Source organism: Megalops cyprinoides, chromosome 17 (assembly GCF_013368585.1).
Source record: "Megalops cyprinoides isolate fMegCyp1 chromosome 17, fMegCyp1.pri, whole genome shotgun sequence".
In the NCBI taxonomy this organism is placed as follows: Eukaryota; Metazoa; Chordata; class Actinopteri; order Elopiformes; family Megalopidae; genus Megalops; species Megalops cyprinoides.
In genome coordinates, this window is record NC_050599.1 from 17,060,799 (window position 1) to 17,083,031 (window position 22,233).

The 22,233-nt window shown below is 39.0% G+C and overlaps 1 protein-coding gene across 1 annotated transcript; it reads right to left on the minus strand.

The window, feature by feature from the left end:
• Nucleotides 1–2,773: 2,773 nt before the first annotated feature.
• LOC118792232 (proteoglycan 4-like) lies at nt 2,774–21,960 on the minus strand. The gene is made up of 19 exons (XM_036550029.1): nt 21,929–21,960; nt 19,921–19,974; nt 18,917–18,964; nt 18,797–18,823; nt 18,362–18,415; nt 18,158–18,205; nt 14,922–14,969; nt 14,123–14,170; nt 13,973–14,026; nt 13,822–13,869; nt 13,641–13,688; nt 13,503–13,550; nt 13,366–13,413; nt 13,197–13,250; nt 12,851–12,889; nt 8,683–8,727; nt 8,554–8,583; nt 5,960–6,001; nt 2,774–5,858 (listed from the first exon to the last, which is right to left on the minus strand). The coding sequence occupies exons 5-19, from the start codon at nt 18,396–18,398 to the stop codon at nt 5,719–5,721; spliced, it is 777 nt and encodes a 258-aa protein (XP_036405922.1). The 5' UTR covers nt 18,399–18,415; nt 18,797–18,823; nt 18,917–18,964; nt 19,921–19,974; nt 21,929–21,960; the 3' UTR covers nt 2,774–5,718.
• Between the last annotated feature and the right edge of the window lie 273 nt (nt 21,961–22,233).

Sequence of the window (22,233 nt, forward strand, 5' to 3'; positions counted from 1 at the left end):
CTTGCTGAATGTTTTTCTAAGTCCTCCATGTTGCGCTTTTTTGTAGCAGAGTACTCCCTGGGAATACTGAAAAGGGGGTCAAGTTGCAGGGAAAAGGGGGACATCGAGCAGGACACTACAGAGGTGATTGGATCGCCGTGCAAAGCAGGCTGGTCTGAACAATAAAAAAGGCAGTTTGGGTCAGTGTTACTCTTTGCTGCACCGAGTTCAACCTTTTCTATTGGGTTTTACATTGACATAAATGGGAAGCATTCTGTTAATTATGAAAATATGAACATATAGAAGAATGGCATAAAATGACCTGACCTATTTAGTGAAGTTGGACTGCACAACAAAAGCTGTATCTATCTTAATTAGGCTATTTTATTCCTGTGCTTGATTCACAAACCATGCCTCTTTTGTTGGTTCAAAGCAACATAAGAAAGATTAGTCAAACCCTGCCATGTTCACAGTGTAAAAAGTGACCTTGGGCATTTGAGACAAAAAAGAAAGACTTTAATTACATACTTTATGGCATTTAGTTTTGTTCTGTGTTCAGTTGGATGAATAGTGTGGTCAATCAATCAAACAATGTCTATGTCCTTCAAGCAAATGCACTGATTTGGTTGCCTTCAAAATTCCAGTTTGTTTTATGAATGGAGTTCAGTTTCATACCATAAGAATAACTGAGGCATACTGTCACTAAGTATTAATGTAAATGATGTTTTCCTCTGTTTTCTTCTACATGCCAGCCAAATAGTCACCTCTGCTTGATCTCTCCTGAAGAGTGCCATACATCTCAGGGTCCGGTCCTGTAGTTTTCTCTTCTGCAATCTATGAAAAATCCATCCGTTTTTCATCATGCATGTGATGCAGCTTCTAGTGCAAGATCTTGTGATCTCTACCCTAGGCTGCTGCTACTTCACCCTGGTGGGCCACCTGGCATATGCTACTTAGACCACTGCAGCTGGTCCTAAATGTTGCAGGTCACCAAATCTTCAACCAACCCAGAATTTCAACCTGGCCTCCCCTCTGTCCACTCAACAGCTTACCTGTTCACATTGCATGCATTGATAGTCCTTGGTTTCCTTTGGTATCTGCACAGATAGTGCTTGCCGTAATGGCCTCGTAAGTTGCTTTGGATCAAAGAATCTGCTAAAGGAAAGAAAAATGTAAATGTAGAGCACCAAAGAAATGGAAATTATTCTTTGTTCTCTTTTAGGTTAAAGGAATGTACTGGAGTTGGACAACAAAGGTTTCTGGGCAGATAACTGGTTAAACTGCTCACACCGGGTTTGACACCCTGTTGCTGGCATAGCTTGCAATCAAAGGAACAGCTCCCTTAAAAGTACGGTTCATTATCCGGCCCAGCCAGATCACTTTTCTACATGCCAGCTCGGCACAGCTGCTGTTCGTCCCCTGCCTGCATCACCCATTCAAGGCTGTCCCGGCTAACGCCACCTCTTCTCCACTCTGTCTCCACAGTGGTGGAATGAGCTGCCTACATCAGTCAGGACGTTTGAGTGTCTTCATGCAATGTTCAAACACAGACTGAAAATCCGCCTCTTCAGACTCTTTCTCATGGGCCATTAGTCCTATCTCTATATTCAACAATGTACGTCTATTATAGTGCATTATGTTGAATATCTAATGCACTTTGTCTAGCAGCGTTCCCTTCTGTGTGAAGTATTAGCTTAGCGCTGAATCTCAGTTCTGTTGCTTTTGACTCTTGACTTTGTTGTCCATGGTTACCCTTGATAACTGCACAGACAGTGCTTGCTGTAATGGCCTTGTAAGTTGCTCTGGATCAAAGCGTCTGCTAAATGAAAGAAAAATGTAAATATAGAGCACTAAAGAAAAAGAGATTCTTTGTTCTCTTTTAGGTTAAAAGAATATACTGAAGCCGGACAGATAAATCAAGCCAGACAGATAAATCAAGGGCACACTTAGACATTTTGGTTTAAAAGGGCTTGGCCAATTCAGTAAAAATTGAGATCTTTTCCCATGACTGTTTATGACAGACCAATATTGTCATTGCTTAAACAATGTTGGGGATCATGAGTTATGACTACAGGTATCCCTGACTTAAATGCTTTACTGAAAGGTATTATCAAATATCTCTGTTTCATGAATCCTTATGATTTTTACCAAGTAAAATTACAAAGAAATCAAAGAATAAATAAATTTCAGTCTGACGCAGCAGTGAGCACCTCATTGCTGGATTAAAGCAGAATTCAACAGTCTTGTCTTCAGACTTCAGTCCACATTGACATGAATGATCCTCCAAGAAAACTCACATGGGGTGAAGTCATTTATTTGTCAGCTGAAAATTAATCACTGTGTGCAATAACCATCGTGAATCAAAGTGAAATTTAATTAGCTGTCAAAACAGGGCTGTATAGAATATTTCATATAAGGCAAAATGTGTGAAAGAGTAAATCAGATTGTAAACAGTTTTGATCATTAAATATTCAGAAAGAAAACAGAGCCTTTGTAGACAGCTTATTTCAGTAATGTCTGCATCTGTCACTTCCTGATAAACATTAATGTTTGATGAATATCTGTGTACAATAAACAAGCAAATTCTTCTGCAAACCCAGGTCGCATACCACCTGCATATCTCTGGATACAACAATTCTATCTACAAAACAGAATATGTTTGCTAAATTAAAATTGTCATGCACATGATTCAACATAATTATAATTTAAACATAGAATTATATATGTTTAAAAGAACAAAAAAATCAATATTTCTTCATTTCATTTCATTAATATCATTTTTGCTATTCTGAGAGCTGTCCTTTACCAGCTTAATTGCAGCCAATATTGGCTATGCAGAAGACATTGTCAAAGTTAATTCACTCATTCAACACTCAGCCACCAGATGACTGGAGTCAACATCAGCCACACATCTAAATGGTTCTTTGCATTTTTTTGAAAATCAGTCTACCTTCACATTGACCAATATATGGGAAAGCTGATGCTCTTTCATTTGAACCAATCATTGCAAGGCTGGTGCTGGTGTTCAGATGATCTGATGATGAGGTCAAAAAACTGTGAAATCTTGGCATAGTCTGAATCATGTCAAAGCTGAGTGGACCATCAAACACCATGGCCATTTATCTTGTTTTAACCTGTTACTCGGACCTGGGCCTGCAGTGTGATTTGACCTTAAAATTGAACAATGACTTCAAGCAAGAGTCCTCATTAATTACAAATTGTTTGTAACCATGAACCTCATTATGGTGGGCAATATTTTTAAAATAGTTGCTTATATGTGTTAAATATTCAAAATTAAAGGCAAATCACTGTGTGGTTAAAGGAAATAGAAGTGTTGATCATTTCTCAGACAAACCTGAGCATAAGATCTTATGATATTGATTATTTAAATTTTTACTAGTATGACTATATAATAATAATTATAGTTATTATTATTGTTGCTTTGCCCTAGTCAGTTGTCTACATGTTGCCTCCTGTTATCAGTCAATTTACACAGAGAACATCGGTGTGCTGTAACTGTCCTCTCCCTGATAGAGCAGGGGGCAGCATGCAGAAACTTCAAAGTGAGATTATAGCTGTCCCTAACCTTCTTCATGTCATCAAGCTGTCAGAGCTGACCATTTCTGTACCCTCCGGCTGTGAGCACAAAGTTTCAGTAAGTTTGGCAAAGCAAACAAATAACACAGAAACAGCAAACCATTCCAGTCACATCCTGTGCATCTTGGCTGGGCTCCTTGCAGAGACCAAGCAGCGGTCAAATATAACTAATGTACAGGAGCATTTTAATCTTTTCCCCCACGCTCTCATTTAAGCATGTCATAAATAATGCCCCCCCACGTATATTTTTAACATTAGCTCCTCTAGTCTCATTCAATCCAATGCTGATGAGATCCAGAACAGCATTTTGTTGCTTTTATAGACGTCGTTAATAAGAATGTTAAATCCTCTGCATCAACCTCATTTTGAGCAGTAAAATAATGGAATTGCCTATCAAAGCAGTCCTATCAAAATGAGGTGCACATACCACAGACTGTGTGCCGCATGCAGGCGGCAGTAACTGAGCGATGGTGAAAACGTCACCCCGCCAGCCAGACATACCGCACGACACCTGCAGGACACACGGTATTGGTGACAATCGCCGTTGGTCGTTATTGTGAATGTTCCACTTCTCTCTCTTTGGCGGCTGCGTTCGTGACGCTCGCACGTGCGTAGCGCACGTTTCGCGCCACTGAAAGAGGTGGCACACTCCTAGTCACTGTGGGAGACGCTTGCGGCTTGTTCTCCCCCACCCTCACTCCTTTACACATACTCTAAGCAGGGAAGCGTAAGGTGGATCTACATGTGCAACATGAAGGCTAGAGACAGTCATTAGCCTAGTGAAAATGCCCAGTACTTTTTTGGTGCCTTATGCTGTATGCTCAGGTTGTGAATGTAGAGCCAGCTTAAGTCCACTTACAGTCACAGCCAGCACATAAGCAAATGCATCAACATTGTCATTCAAATTACATTTGGCATGTTGATATGGAATCACACTTAAAATAAGATAGATATTTTGGAGCTCTGGAATTTAATCCCGGACATGAAAATAAGTCCATCCTCCAAAGGGAAAGCGTTGTTTGTATATTAAACAAAGAAATGTTGTGTTTTTGTTTGGCCTTTTATGAACGGTGATGACCAGTCAAATGTGGAAATATGACAGAAAACAAGATTATTTCCACAAATGCTGTCTTTACAGTTGCTCACAGTTGCCAAACCCTGTGTCAGAAACCAAGAATACTCTAGAAAACATGCAAAAAATATGTTTTAAGGAAATTCTAAACAAATTTGGACTTGGAGGACATGGATGTGGCACCAAAGGTAGGGATGCAGGAAATCGCTATGACACACACTTAAACACAGCCATGCTGGACAAGTTCTTGTGATGTCATAATAAAGAGACTAGCCCACCCACAGCTCACATGATAGGAGTGTTGCTCATGGTGTCTCCCTTACACTCACTGCATAAGATCTACACAGTTGCATCTTTTACAATTTACAAATCAACAATAAATAAATGCATATCTATACATATATTACAAAAATGTATGTTCTGCCATGGTACTAAGCTATGCAAGAAGATCAACAAATGCATTTTCAGAACTAAGAGGGAGTTTGACTTTGACACACTGTATAAGAGATGAATCATATTCAAAGCACAGTGATGGAGGTAACTAGATGTCACCACATGGGAACTACTGTAAAATATTTTATGCAACACAGATGTATTTATGTACAATGACAGGCTTTTTTTTTTTTTTTTTACAAAGTAAATGCCAGTAAAATCGATTTCATGTGTTTACACTTAACGAGTCCTTTCGCATTGCAGAAATGACCAATGTGTCCCTTTATGTAGTGCCGTTGAGCATACATAGATGTGAATGTGTTTAACATAATTGCCTTCTCTCTGAAAGAACGGTGAAACACAGAGCCAAGCCCAGCAGAGACAGACACAACACAGACGGCACTAGTAAAGGAATGAGGTTTACAGACTCTCAAATCCACGGAAACAAAAACAAAACGAACAAAAAAAAAACAAAAAGACAACCAGTCCCATTTGTCCCTGTAGTCCCTGATTGACGTTGGTTTACAGTGAAGACCTCTTAAGATGCCAGGGATCCAGCTAGGTCACAGCAGTGGAAACAAACAGCCCTGTGGAGACGAGGCCTGCAGTGCAAAGATGGAACACATGGTGGCGCTGTCCTAGTGCCCCGGGGCTCTGGATCTCCATTCCATGCTTTGGGGTGCCGCACTGGGACCCTGTGCAGGGCTGAAGGGGTGCAGGGGGTACTGGCCTCTTTTTCCACGCATTAACACACACTGCATGTAGGGCATCTTCTTCACTGTGGAATACAGCATACAGATATGGTTTGGAGTGCATTTGATCAAATCTATTACCGATCAAAATCATCGACGGGTGAGGAGAAATTCTGTGACCGCCTACCTGGTTCTTTCTTTTCAGTGTCTTCCTTGACAGTTACATTGTCTTTTGAAAGTGAAAAAAGGAAAAGAGAGAGAGAGAGAGAGAGAGAGAGAGAAAGAACAATTCATTCTCATCATTTCATTTAAACAGAGCCATGTCCTCACCATTTTTGAAAATCATTTCCAATATCTCTCCAAAGTGAATCACGCTGTGACAATATAATGCATTCTTTCATCTGGAGGAGACCTGTGTGACCTGCCTGGGTGGGGAGGAAATGTGTACCGCTGACAGGGGAGGCAGCGTCAGCCTGCTGGGTCTATGCACATGAGCTCAACAAAGTACAGACCAAATCTCTGGGGAAGGATGCGTTTAAGGACTGAAATTCTCAGAGATCTAAAGAACAAGTGTGACCAATAATAATGACTTCTCAGATTGAGAAAAACTGAACAGAAAACCTAGAGGTTTCTAAAAGAAAGCCAGACAAAATGCCTTATTTTTCAATATACCTGCAGACTTTCAGCATTTCCACTGAGAACGGCACATTTGAGAGAAACTAATTGATATGTAAGTAGCAGAAACCTTCATGAGCATTATCAGACCCTGTACTTTAACGAATGAGAGAAATGCATAAGCGAGCCCATTATCTCAGCACATAGCAAGAGCTTGCAAATGGCTCGGCACATTAGCAGAGGGGTTATTTCAGTGGCTTCAAAAAATGGCAGGAAATGGAAATCAGCAATATACACAGCCAAAACCTTATTTTGTTCACTGGAATTTCACCAAGCAACCTTTCCTTCTCTCTTTGGTAGGACAGAGAATAAATTTATATGAATCACTAACAGGGTTACTAAATAAGGTCACACAAACAATAATGGAAATGGCAAGTTATAGGGCATTTAATTCATACATTCCATTGTATTTTGCTTTGTCTGCCATCAGATTGCAACGCTCCAAATTCTCTTTCATTTTAGAGGTATATAGAAAATAGGTCACTTTTCAGGTTCACCTTCCTGAAATCTCCCAGCAGTTTTGAGAGTTTAAAGGCCATGAGCCCTGACTGGTCACATCACTTTGTTTACCTCACTGACCGAGGCCTCATGTTTGAGTTCCTGGTCCGTCTCAGTGACATTTGCACTGGCAGCGATCATTTTACAGCAGGGGTGAACAGGAAGTCACTGGGTCAGACATGTCTCAGGGTTCAAAGGGCCAAGTGAAGGAAAAATAGTGTTCAGACATTCCTTTTGTGTTGTCTCTACTGGTAAAACATGACTCATTATAACTTGACATGTAAATCTTGTAATTCAGCACAGAAAAGTCTTAAGTATATCTACCTTCGCTAAATGTGGGCATCTCCTGATGTAAATATTGCTTGATTGTAATTTCTGCTTCATACAAGCATAAATGATATTTTTTGATCTGTGGGCAGATTCTCTTTGCTCAGATTCAGATTCCACTGAGGAGAACACACAAACCTACAAAAGCTGTTTGTTAATTAAGAAAAGAAACTTAATTAACAAACCCAGCAAATAGTAAAATGATTTGTTTAGGTTGGGGGGGGGTTATGGACTTTTACAATAAAACTGCAGCCGAACAAAATCCCATTTCACCAGATCCTTAACCAAACATTCCCAGTGATACACACCACACAGGAAGTGAAGAGTGATAGTTGGAAGTAAGCAGGGGGTTGGATTACAGAGGAGTGATTGGTGAGAAGGAAACAGGGGGTTGGCCCACAATACTGAGCATCCACTGGTTCACTCAGCTGAACTCACATCCAGTATGTATACTGTTAATTTATTCAACGGTCATTGCAGTGTTGACCCGGCGGTACAATGTTTTGAAAGTACTACACAGTTTTTCAAACAACCGTAAGCTATTGGGTCAGAACTGATTAGTTAAAAACATGCTCATAATGTATACTGTTTTCGAAACATTATGGCACTATTTGGACTGTGAGAATGAGGTAACCAGTGGAGTGAGCAGGGTACCTCAGTCCTGAATATGAGCTAAAGATGAGTCTGCCTCATTCTGCCATCCCAGGTTTTCACATTTTCTAGGGGTCATGACATATGACAAATTATAAAATAATTTCAAAATAAAACAATTGAAGATCATTTTAAGATTAGTATTATGTTTTTTCTTAGTAAGACTGCCTTTGACTAGATCTGAATTCCATATGCACCAAGGCTGCATTTGAGTGCTCATATTAATGAAATGAAAATCTGGACCATTCATGCGTTAGATTCCATCTGTGACACATATAGTCACCTGAACAGACCGTGTCCCAGTAATGCCAGGTCTAGAGGGCTGGAGCCCCACAGGTTGTAAATTGCAAATTTGCAATTTACTCCTAAGTGATGATTTCTGACAAATAATTAAGTGCTGAATCAGCACAAACCGCCAGACCCTGCAGCCCTATGAGCCTGAACCTACTCGTCCCTGCACTGAAAGCACTGGCTTCACACTGGCTCCGATCGTGGAGGGCATCCTCAGATCAGCCTTTGCTAAGTACAGCACCACCATGTGGCAGTTTCAGGAATCACAGCCTGCTGCTCTGATCTGTGTCAGGGGGAGCCATAACTCTAATTCATGGACTACATCAGATTTTTACTCACTTGGTGGCACCTCAGGTTTCAGGCTTGCTTCTGTTAGCAGAGAGAAAGGGAAAAGGAACATTACTAAGAGCATAGTGCCAGGGTTACCACCGTATAAAAACCACCCTCAAAAATGCTGTGTCTGCTCACCTTTTGTGGCATTGGCAGGTGCTCTTTCGTCCTGGACAGCTTTACCTGCAAATCAGAGGGAAAATGACACACATTCCACCGCATAAACCAGGACACACCGTCTCCGCCTGGCGGCTCTTCCACAGTAACAGGAACTGACACCACCGTAATTGCAGTTTTATTTTGTCCCTAAGTCCCAACTTGTGAAATTAGAGATGAGTAATTTAATAGTGGTTGTGTTGCAAGTTGCTACTTGACAATGTATAATACCACACTGATGAAATAGGCTGCCACTGTTGTGCTTGTTTAAAACCAATCTTTGCTGTCAGACATGCTGTCTGTCCTTTTGTTTAATGCTATATATGCTGACAGTTCCAATCTCTCAGTGTCAGTAGGCATTTTGTGTTTAATAAACAGAAGAGGACCTATGCTGGATGGCACCAGTCTTGTAACACAAATCAAAAGGAGAAGGACATGCTGATGCCACATTTAATAAGACACCCGGACAAACCGAAAATATGTACGCACAAGGAAAAATGACATGCAAAGCACTGAATCATTTCCATGCATTGCTCCATATGGGTAATTATTTTTCACGGCTGATGCCCCTGTCTTTTTATTTGCTCTTCAGTCATCACTTCCTGTCACATTTCTGGGGACAAATTAGTCTAACGGTTATTTATGAAAGGGAAACATGCATAAAATGCCTGGGTGTGCTGCAGGTTTGGGATGTTGGGAAAAGCAGAACATGAAGAAGAAATGATTAGGAAGATGCATGCAAACATTCATCTTTAAGATTGGAGCGATATGAGATTAGATTGGATGCTGTTCCACAATAGACTCATTTCATCTTTAAGACCGGAGTGATATGAGATTAGCTTGGGTACGGCTCCACTATAGATTAAGTGCTTACTCTTGTAATGTTTGCTCTGGATCATTAATTAAATGGATCCATTTGTTTGAGCTGTATGGAAGAAAAGGTTTTTCTCCCGACACTTGGACATGGGCTCCTCTTCATGTCGTCGATACAGAATTGGCAGGGTTTCCCAAGTATTCATTACCTAAAAGCTACTTCCACTGGCCTGAGCAGCAGGCAACTCATGCCTTTTACTGGATGCTGAGGCAGAATTGCATCCAATGCCTCACTCTCCAATTAAAGCTTTGGCACCTGAATAACCAGATGGAAGGTCCCACAGTGGTAAGGAACAGGGCTTGTAACTCAAAGGTTGCTGGTTCAGTTCCATGGTGGGGCAGTGCTGTTATAGCCATGGGCAAGTTGCCTCTTTGAAATTGCTACAGTAAATACACATATATATCTATACCAATGAGACAGATATAAACCTCTCACAATTGTATATAACAATATACTAATTAAATGAGTAAGTACTATGTAACTACACATGACATTACATGGAGGATAGGGTTATTCATCCTGGCTTTTACTAATAGCCACATAAATAAATATATGTAAATATTGTTGCCTATGTTAAATAAAAGAAAAATAAGTTTATCTGTGCAATGAAAGAATGCTATTGATAATGTACTTCTTTGAGGCATCACTACGGCTAAGGCTTTGTCAGAGGTTAAATATCGCCTCAAGAACACACTGAAAATGTCTTGCATGTTCACAGCATTTCCACTGTGTTTACCTTATATGTCAGGACAGAAGTGAATCTCTGAGTGTAACCAACATTGTGACACAAAGAAAAATAATACAGCCCATATAATGCCATAGCCTTTGCTTGTGTTATTGCCTAAAATGCCCGTGGTATAGCCTACAGCACATGTGATAAAGGTTAAAGTGTCCATACTATTGCTTACAGTGCCTGTGCTGTTGGCATTTTACATGTCCTTTAGTCCTGTGGTGAACAACTTCCTATCATAAATATGTGCGCAATGTAGCTTTGTATATGTGAGCACGCAGCGGAAACTGAGCTCTTTTAACCTACGTTAACATTTGCCATGCAGGGGAACCACAGGGGGCTACAGAGGGAGGTGACTCCTCTCATCTGTGGAGATGAGGAGGAGCCGCACTGTGTGCTGAATCTAAAAGGACGTGACTTAGAGCCTGCCTTCAGGCCTCCCGCCCGGGGCGGCTGTAGGAGAGCCGAGGCGAGGCATGCACGCACGCACACACACGCGCGGGCGGGGAACCGCGGCGAGGCAGAGGCAGAGGCACGGTTAATGAAACTCCATAGCGACTGACCCGACCGTGGCGCAATTACTCAGCCGTTAATGACATCTCAGACAGTGATTTATGTTTGTGTGCATTTACAAGCACACAACAATTAGCGGAGGGCCTGCAGCGAGTCATTTGCGGAACACCTCTGATTTCGAGTGCCGTTTCGGCATGCTGCGGGCTTCTGGGGAGTTGCCATGGCAATGCTTTTTTTTATTATGCATCTGATGGCAGCAATTATGGAACTCCAAAAAATATATTGTTAAAACTATAAAGATGCACGGCAATGCTTTGGTTGGAGTGGGTCTCTGCCTTAACAGGCTACTGTAACCTTATTCATGATTTTACCATAGCTAAATAAATAAATAAAGATGTAGGAATATGAGCTCACTTTATCTGAACATTATCATGTTCTTCCACCCATCCAAACCCTTTACCCTCTCGATAGCCATTGTATTACTCCACAATATAATTTCTTTGTTGTTAAACCACAGTTTGTAAGAAACACATAAAAAATGGACATGACTGCAAGAGACCTGTACAAAGCAGGTAAACAGGTGAACTCAGGGTTAGTTTCACACCTGTCTATTCACCTCAAGGAGAGCAGTAACTTGCTGTCATTGAAAATCACAATTCAACCCCTTTGTATGACATGTCCACAAACATCCATGTGCCTCTCTAGGTATTTCATATGGGAATGGCTTCATCACAACAACAAACACACCTTGACCAAAATATCACATTCAATTATTAACAATATCACTACCATTGCTTTTTTCATTGCAATTGTTTAAGCCTCAAATAGAAAAATATAATAATATGATACATAAGTGTAGTCTCAATCAAAATGAGTTCTTGTTCACATATGGACTGCATTGGAACTGATGCATACTTCAAATGAAAGTTATGACTTATGTGTGTGTTATGAACCATGTGTTTATTTATTATTTAATCAAGATCATAATTCCAAAATAAAAACAGCTATTTCAATAACGACAAAGAGAACAAATTACATTTTTCTCATATTTAGCTTAACATCTGTTTAATATGTATTTTGCATTATATTGTATAATATATAGTTTATTTTATTGACTTTATTTACTTCTGGTGTTTAAACATACAGTTAGATCAGATGCTGACTACAGAGAAACAGAAAATACACATCAAAAGAGATTTCTGGAAGTCTGTAATCTCTGAAGTGAGAGAAGCCATGGATGACGAATCAGAAATTGCCCTTGAGACTCTGACAGACAGTGTCCAATATGGTAAGTGCTGTGCGGGCTATGAATCTTAATTTTCTCTGATGGGCATTTATGTTGGACACACATAATAGCATGTGCTTCCAGCCACCTGACAGCTGACCCTGAGGGGCTCTCCCACTGGCTGTCTTCATTATCACATTAAATTTGTATGGCAGGGAAAAGAGACGTAATTAATCCTGGTTCCAAAGTGTTGACTTCTGACAATTCATTTACAGCATGCCGGCATATTTGATAAACCATGTTAGTGATGACATTCATAGGTTAGCTGGATACATTGTAGTTGCTGGCCTACTTTTTCTCTCCCCAACAAGTGTATAGTTCTCGCTTAAAAAATGCATACAATGCAATACTCAACATTATTAGATTAGGAGATCTTCTTATCCAGAGCATGCATCCATTTATACATGTGGATATTTACTGAAGCTATACCGGCTATGTATCTTGGTCAACAGCAGTGCCCCACCTATGAATCAAACCTTCAACCATTTGGTTATGAGCCATCGGGTTCATAATAATAATAATAATAATAATAATACATGCATTTATGTTTATGTGTAACTGTTTATTATTACATTTACCTTTAACATCAAGTAACAAATTTAAATATTTAGGTAAATATTTTTCATACTCTAGGAAGTAATTAATTCACAAAAATAATGAACACCAATCAAAATGTTTTTAATTAGAGGACATTGTGGAGGACAAGTGCATTGTGATGAATGTGACTGAACTGCTGCCTTCTTCTTACCTTTTTTCTCTACAGCTTTTGGCTTATCTTTTGCGTGCTCTGTTGGTATAAAAGGATTCAAGTCAATAATAATAATAATAATAATAACCCATTGTTCTTTTGATTAAGTACAAAGGCATTATTTTAAACTCTGCAAAATTTGCCTACTGTTATGGAAGCCACATTAAGTAATTGAAAGTTTCAGATTTCAATTTGACATTATTATGGGTCCCAAATTGTAAACTTAATCATGCACTTCAAAAGAGATTGGGTTCAAAATTACACAGGTTACAAATTGACTGAAGCGGTTAGAGTAATTTAAAGGTGACCATGTAGCAGAACTGAAAGTGTAGCACTATGCAATTACCTCTCTTCAGAGGAGTCGGTCGGACTTTCTGTTTGGGAACTTCAGGTTCTGAAACTGACAAAGCAGTGACATGTCATTTAGCATAGCATATAAATGATGAAATCTGTGAAAATGTCATTAAGTAAAACCAAACAGATATGCTAATACCACAACAGGACATGGTCTGTACCTTTTGCAACAGCAGCTGGCTTGGCTTTGTCTTTCAATGCTTTAGACTCTGGAGCAAAATATAATGGGGATGGAAATTTAATCAAAAATATGAGACATAATATACTCTAAGATACACAGTGGCTAAACTATGCAAACCTTTCTGTGCAGGGGCTGCCTTGGGCTTCTCTTTGAGATCCTCACGTACTGAACAACATGAAAAGTAAGATGCAAAATTCAGAATTGTACCATGACTGTGACCATTTCACACCATCAAGGCCATTAGTGCATAATTACCTTTCTTTGTAGAGCTAGGCCTGGCTTTCTCTTTGGGAACATCACGCTCTGAAACAACAGGGCACCAGAAATGACCCATAATGTACAAAATGCTACAGAATATGACACAAAGTGTTCTTAGTCTTCAGATTTGAAAATTAGTACAAGGTGGGTGATTAGGGAGTTACTGCACAATCATTACCTTTCTTCGCTGTAGCTGGCTTGGCCTTCTCTTCAGCAACCTTGGACTCTGGAAAAACAAAAAGAAGAATCCATATTTCCTGAGTCACAGCTCAATGTGTTGTCATTACAGAGCTGAAAGCACCAGGGCATCATTACTGCTTAATCATCACCTTTCTTTGCCAGAGATGGCTTGGATTCATCTTTTGGAGCTTCAGGCGTAGGAGCTGATAAAAAATACGACACAAATGTTAGTAATAATACAATACAATGTGTCATGAATTTGTAAATGAGAAACCAAACAGTTTCTACCCAAGTATTACCTTTCTTGACAGGTGCATGCTTAGCCTTCTCTGTGGTAACCTCAGGCTCTGAAACAAACAGACAAACATTAAACATGTAAAACAAATATTTTGTGTGTCAGCTTTGAAAAAAGTCAGGTGAGGAATTCAGCTATAATTCAGTCCATATTGACTGAATTATAATGTATAATTGAAATGTAGTCTGAATTCAGAAAGAATCCATTTTAGCAGGTCGCTGCGCAATTTTCAGTTACGCTGGCACCTATTTTAGGCTACTATTTTAACCACAATAAGCTTTGTTGATTCTTTTGAGATTAATATTGCGTGAGTGAGCATAAACAAACAATAAATAAAGAAACCAAAAAACACTTATTTAGATGATTACTTTATGGGGACAGTGTATTGTTGTTAGATTGAACCAAGGTCTAACCTAACATTGCAATATTGTATTCATTCATTTAGACTGATGATACTGATCAAAGCTACAGCGTGCTGCTGTAATCACAGTAATTAATGCATTTCACAGTTGTTACCTTTCTTTGGAACAGCAGATTTTCCCTTGTGTTTGGGAGCCTTGGCTTCTTGGATTTGCAAACAGGTTCATTAAAAAGTTTTCTTCTTCTCTTTTTTTGATCAGTATACAAGACTGTACTTCTAGACTGGATTCCCACATGGTAATATAATGAGTGCGTGTTCTCAAACTTGAAATAAGCTTAGCTCAATAAAAAAAATGGGATGAAAAACAAAAAGTAATGATGATATAAAACAGCTGCTGATAACGCTAAAACAGTGATATCAGTTGCCGCTTTTGCAACAGTACCTTGCTTTGGAGGGGATGGCTGGGTTGTTACTATGGGAACCTCAGGCTCTGGAACACACACAAGGGACAGTTCAAACCCTCCCCTTCATTCGCGCTTCATAAGCATTCACTTCACAAAGTAAAAGTTTCGGCGCAGTTCGGTCCTCTGAGTATTACGTCCGCTGCAATGCTACAGCAGCAACACCAAGGGCAAGTCTGCCCGGAGCTGAAGGATAAAAGTGGCCAGGCATGGTCCAAGCACAGCCTGCTGTTCAAAGCACATTCAGAGTTTCAACTGTATGGTATTAATATATTAATATAATATTTACTTCACTCAGGGAAGCATTCAGTTTATACATAATGCGCACAGATTTAAGCGAGTTTTACTTTTTTTGCTTTTCTAATGCCGTGGTCTTTGAAAGTGCTTAAAAGTAGTGTGTGTAAATAAAACCTTATACCTTAAACCTTATATATATATATATGAATTCTTTTCTTTCATTTTTATGACTATAAATTTGTTAGTCAAATTTAAGGACACAATGCCATAGACTAAATGCCCCCCTGAGTCTTTCAGAAAATGTTTCATGTGGCCATCCATTTGAATATGATCATAAAGTGTATAGGATAATATTAATAGCAAATAATCACAACCATTACTAAAACTACAACCTTTGCTGTAATTTCAGAAAAAAACATGAATAAAACTTCAGTTTATAATTAGTTAGCTATGCAGAGAGAAATGACCTGCTAATGCTAAATATGGTAACATCTGCCAACCAACTAAAGTATGTATGTATGTCCATCTCCACGCATCATTTCAACCCCTTTGAAGTAAAGCAAGACAGCCAGCTAAATCTCTGATTAGTTGCACATCACAAGGAAATAGCAAAGGTATGTTGAAGAAAACTAACAAATCAGCAAAGGGTTACTTACCTCTCTTACATTTATGTCATAATTGCACTAATTATATATATATACACATATATATAGTTTGCATTATTACAACTGCAAAATATATAACTATAATTAGAAACTGGGATGGAAACTTTTTTTTTTGCTTAGAACATACTATGCAGTGAGGCTAAGAGACTGCATATTCTGGGGCTCCCGAGTGGCTCAGGTGGTGAAAGCACTTGATGTTCAAGTGCAAGGTTGAGCCCTCCAGCCCAGGTTTGACCCTAGTCATGTCGTTAGCCGAAAATGACCAGGAGCCCATAGCACCAAAACAAAATTTGCTTCGTGGGGGCCAAGGGGAAGGTAGATTGTGCTGGGGCTTCTCTGTCTTGTAGCTCATTATCGACCCCCACTGGTCGGTCAGGCGCCCGCAGTCTGCCTGCATAAAACTGCCTATGATGCATCTTCCTCCAGCTCATGTCTCAATGGCTGACATCACATGTTTTGGAGGAAGGCACTTGTGTGTCTCACACTCCCAGAGTCTGTGTGGATTGCAGCTACGGAGCTGCTTATTTGACACAATTGGGCATTCTGAAAATGGGGGAAAACTGGGAATCCCAAATTTTAAAATATAAATGAATTTTCTAGAGCATATTCACCAAGAAACTGCATGTCTGTTGGGATCATTAAAGGGATAAAAAATGATAAATGTTACATGGGATTCACTAACCAGCCCCAATGAATCAAGTTCATAATTAAGAACTGGTTTACAGCTGTAATGAGTGTTGCTGCATACTGCATGTTATTTTTGTAGGCATAAGCATTTCCGGGATGTACGCAATACATTTTTTGAGTACTAACATTCACAAAACATACAGTTTTATGTAACACTTTAAGACCAGAAACGTTAACTGATGCAGATAGGGTGGTATAAGTAAAGCAAAACATGGAGACATGTTCTCTTTAAGCAAGCTGGAAAGCAAAACCTGAGGCTTAGTAACCTTATAATAATAATCTTGAGGAAGAACAGGACCCTGAGTCCCACACACAAAGCTCTCATTCTCATTCAGCCAATGCTGGTGATAGAATGTGGACTGTCTTACCAGACACTCTTTTCCAGTGAGACTTACAAAACCTTAAATTCTAAACCTGTTATCCAGTTATATAGATGAATATTTTACTGAAGCAATTCAGGTTAAATACCTTGCATAAGGACAGAAAAGCAGTACTGCACCTAGAAATCAAACCAGCAACCTCTGGGCTGCAAGTCCTGTACCTTACCACTACACTACAAGCAGCTTTGTACAACATGTGACACAACAGAAAACATAATGACATGGTGCAGCAAGAGACATCTATTACAATACAGAATTCCCTTACGTTTTCAGTGCAAATGACTGCACATATATTCTAGTGATCACCCTACTGAACATTTTTTTTTTCAGAAACAGGAAACAAAACATTTTAAGTCCTTGAATGTGCGGGCTGCGTGTGACATATAACAGATGATCACTATTCCCGACATTGTGGCCGAGTTCACGACGACTTTACCTTTACTTTACCTACAGGTTTACAGCAGCAGATTTAGCAGGCTGGTGAGTCTATTCCATGAGTCATTAAATTGCCATTTTCCTCAGTGTTAAATGTATTATTTATGAGGCTATCTGTACACAACTTTACATGCAACTAAATAAAAATTCAGTTCACTGCCTAATTACTCTTAATTTGTGAACAAAAAAGCAGAGATGGCAAAATAAAAAACTTTTAAACATGCATCAAAAAGTACAACAAATATTTCTTGAATGGTTCTGTTTCTTGATAATGGCCACATCTGACTCATCCCTATATTCTGACTCAGTGGTAGGTATTTAATATTAGTGAATATGGCCAGTGCATGTACAGTACACATCTGTGCATACAGTACATAGAAAAGCCCAATGGCCAGAAAGCCTGATGTCAGAAAGGAGCCCTGCTGATTCATGCAAAGCACAAAGAGATTCCAGCAAAGGGCACTGGTTTGCACTGAAGAGATATGGCTTAGGCTTAAGGATCTAGGTCAGCTTTATTCAGAATTCAGATTTTAATGAGCCCCATACAGGCGGCTTCAGCTCGTTGTATTAAACTGTCTGTCTTGTGACACTTCAGAGACCTAGTCTAAAGCCAGATGGAGCAAACCAGCTAACATGCTCATAACTTTTACAGCCATGTTTTTGCATTGCTTTAAGGCCTAAAATGTTATGGAAATGTTATGGGTTAGGTAAGATATCCCTCAGGAGAGGTCTGCACAAAAATTGCAACCATATTCTAAAAAAGTTAGAGACAAATGCCTTGCAATTTCTGACCATAGAAATGGTATAAAATACCTGTGACCATAGGAGGTGGCAATGGATTGTCTGTGACAATATGATGCACTGGAAAATAAACATTTTTAAGCTCAAGTGGCACAAAAGTGAAATAAAATATACCAGTGAACACGATAGCCCCGCTAGTCAGAGGTCATATGTATTGCTCAGATAAATAGCTGAGCTTCTGACTTGCCAGTCATTAAGAATTATAGCAGTACTTACCATACCACCCAGGGGGTGCTGGACAGTACACTGGCATTGGTCTACATGGGGCAACTGTGACAGCAATACATATTCAGACACTGTCACATCATTATAAATCCATACAGTGCTCACACATTATTCAGTCCACTAATTAAACAGGGACAAAAAGCATGCTGTAATAGATGGAAAAAATGTAAATGGGACATTTTTTCTGCTTGAAAATTTGTAAAAATGTACATTAATCTTAACAGCATTGCACAGGACAAACTGGAGAGCAGAGGAGATTGTATACTAACGAAGAATTTTAATCTGGAAAATATGTGGGACATGTGTTTCATATGCCATAATTGTACTCCAGGTGAATTGTACATTATTATATTCTAGTAGCAATAAATAAATGTTGAAATGTTGAATTAAGATATGTATTAGGTTTTTTTGCTCTATTGTTTTTACCTGCAGGCTCATCCTTTTCAATGTGTTCTATGACAAAAGAAAGAGTTTTAGAAAACAGACTGAAATGAAAAAAAAAACAGTGTTCATGTAAAGATATATGTAAATACAACATATACTTACCTTTCTTTTTTGGAGGTTCTACTTTTTCCTTTTTAGGGGCCTCTGTTTCTGCAATAATAAACAGATTACACATCTATTCATTTAAAAATGATAGATAGATTTGTGAACCTTTTAGCAGGTTTTTTCAGCATGCTGCTTTGGCATGCCGAGAGACTGAAAAAGAGAGTTAGACATTACTCTGGTACAAGCTAGAGCAAGCATCCTGAAAAATACAATAAATCTCAACAATCCGGGCAAGCTAACACCATAAACAGGGCAACAACGGCAATAATATTGCTGCCTACCTTACACACAGTATTGATGGTTGAAAATTTTTATGTTTGTTCCCTGGCCATTAACCGCAGAAAACAAAAAGTCAGGTGACTTATACACAAGAGTGTTTCTGAGGCATTTTCCTTCTATTGCCAACTAGGGAGAAATGCCAACACAAAGTAACACTTAGATGTGTGTGTGTGTGTGTGTGTGTCTGTATGTCTGCATGTGTGTGTATATAATGGCATTATATTGTTTGCTTTGAGAGAGCTAATCTATTTACTGTTGTTTACTTAATTACTCCTTTCAAAATGTTCTCCAAAGGAACTGCAGACAATTGTTGTTGGACGCTGTATAACTGTATTCATGATAATCTATCGCATTGATAACATTTTATCACTTTATCTTTTTTTCATGTGTTTATCAACTATTTTCATGGTTCTTGGGCTTAAAATAAGTAGCTTAGTGTTCTCACTGCCAGAATATTTTCACAGATTTTCAGCTGAAACAACTTTCATGTTTAAAAAAAGGAGTTAGTTAATTTCATAAAATGAACTAATCAGATATAAATCAAAATAAAATATTATTTAACACACAGATAGCTTATGTCAAAAAGGCATCTTTAAAAATGTGAAACCTTTAAAATTTTCCTTTTCAGCATGATCTATAATGCAGGTGAAAGGCCAATTTTTTCAAAATAAAGCAACTTTAAATAGAATACAGTATAATTATTCACGCAGAGAGGAGCTCACCTTTCTTCTTAGGTCCCTCAGCACGAGCATGTAATTTCTTAGGTACTTCTAGGTCTAAGGAAACAAGGAAAAAAATGTAACAAAATGTGGAGAAACAGCAAATAAAACAATGGGTAAAGTGAAAAACAGCAAAGAAAATGTAACTATTCCCACAAATGTAAGATGGACATAATGACACAAATATATACATCCACTCTGTCATTTTGCATAGATAATCTCCACAATAATAACTGCCCCCCTCCCCCCACACACACAGACACTTCTGATTGTGTTAACCACGTGCATTCTACTGGTACCCAGATTGCCCGCCCCTTTTGCGAATGTGCTTATGAGTTCTGCTGGTGCTGGAGGGCCTGCCCCTTTTGGGGTGATGCTCATGTATTACACTAATACCTGATTGCCTACATGTTTTATGCCGGTGCTCTTTTTGGGGTTTTGTTTAATTCGTTATGTTTCGCTTAGCCAGGCGGGAGAGCTCTAGGCCCTCCTTCCCATTGTGGGGAGGCCTGGATCCCCCCTGTTATTTTCCTTTCTTTTTGTGTTGCTGTCCAGCCCGGCTTTCTATTCATCCAACCACAGCCTTTGCCATGCTGTGCTTTGGCCATATGGAAATGAAAGTCTATCTGTGACAGTTAAACCTCAAGCTGGCCCTCTATTTATGGTTTTTGCCTGGTGTTAGCATTAGATTCTCGTGTTACAACTCTTATTATGTTGCAGCCAGGTCCTCTCTGGTTTTTGCCACCATGGGCTGTTTAAAATGAACTGTTTTTATAGATTTGAAACTTATCATGCTTTGTAGCAGGTTCAATCATTTTTCAACAAATACAATTCTTTGTGTATTCTAAATAAATCTTAAGCATGAACGACTTCCCATTTACCAGTCTTTTTAGGTGGTTCTGTGTCTGCTTAGGAGCTTCTGGTTTTGAAAAAATAATTTTGCAATTTTTTTGTACTGTATCATTATCTAATACATAAATACTCTGTTTATTTCTGTAGAGAATGCGTAGAGAATACAACCCAGAGTAATTTCTGTTTAAAATGAAAATTTGTTGCTGGTTAGGTGTATCTATGGGTGTTTGTTATACTCAGAGGCCTACTTGCACTATGCATGCAAAACATATTATATCCTGGTTAGAAGTTGGAATGAGATTTAGAATTCATCTGGGAATTATAGATTAGCTCAATAATTAATTTCCAAAACTCAGAAAATCTGAAAAATTTGCTGTCTTTTTTAAGTTTCAAGAAGAAAGTACAGCATACTGCACTCAGGCAGAAAAAGTAAAAACAACCCCCCCCCCCCCCAAAAAAAGCACTAAATTCATTAATAAGCCATCTTATACAACTGTTTCTGTTTCAACTGTTTCTACTCTCGATCTGCAGTCTATAATCTGTTTTTAACACACATAAAAGCATGTATTATGTGCCAGAAATGTTGTGCAATATCAGTGTAGATGTACACAGATAACTGTAAACATGTTAAGAGAGAAATGTCACTTTGCCAACCACACCGTCCACACCATCTGGCGAACCATGACTAGTTGCCACGGAAACAAACCTTGCTGTGAAAAACTCGCGCGAACAAGTTTGCCAAGTTCACTAGGTAACTACTTAGTCCACTATGATGTCACCGCACTAAAAGGTTTTCTGCTTTGCGAAGCGCTACCTTCAGCTGCGCTCACAAATGCACTGAGAGCAGATGCTTTCACTTAACTCATTTTAGTCTCATCCAAAATTTCGGGGAAATGATTACTCATGGTCATGTTACCTCTGGCCCTTACAAGGGTTTACAGGATGCTGTTTTTGTTTGCTTTGTTTCTCCACGTAACTAATGCGATTGTTAGCATGTCTTATTCTGCACTGGAGGCAGACGCTCCCAGTCCCATGCTGCTCTTAGCTGGCTCTCTTCTGACAGCAGACCAAGAAACAAATAATAGTTTTTTTGATATGATTTCAAGCACAACATGTGTAATATTGAATAACGGAGGTACACAATTAAAACGACACATACCTTTCTTTTTGGCTTTTTCTTCTGCCTTTTTTGGAGCCTCTGGTTTTAAAAGAACAGTTCAGGGTCAGACAGAGCAATTTAATCAAGTGCAAAACAAACGTTACATTTATCAGAAAAAAGTCATCTTAGTTACAGAAGGACATGTCCTGTTTGTTTTTTGTGTAAGACTGCTGGGTAAAATTTAGATTTCTAATGTTTTAGTTATGGAGATGTATCTACACTAATGTCAATAACTAATGAGTTTTTCCCATTCTGCCTTCTAAGTATCTCAGACATGTGTGACATAAATTATTCATTAAACCAAA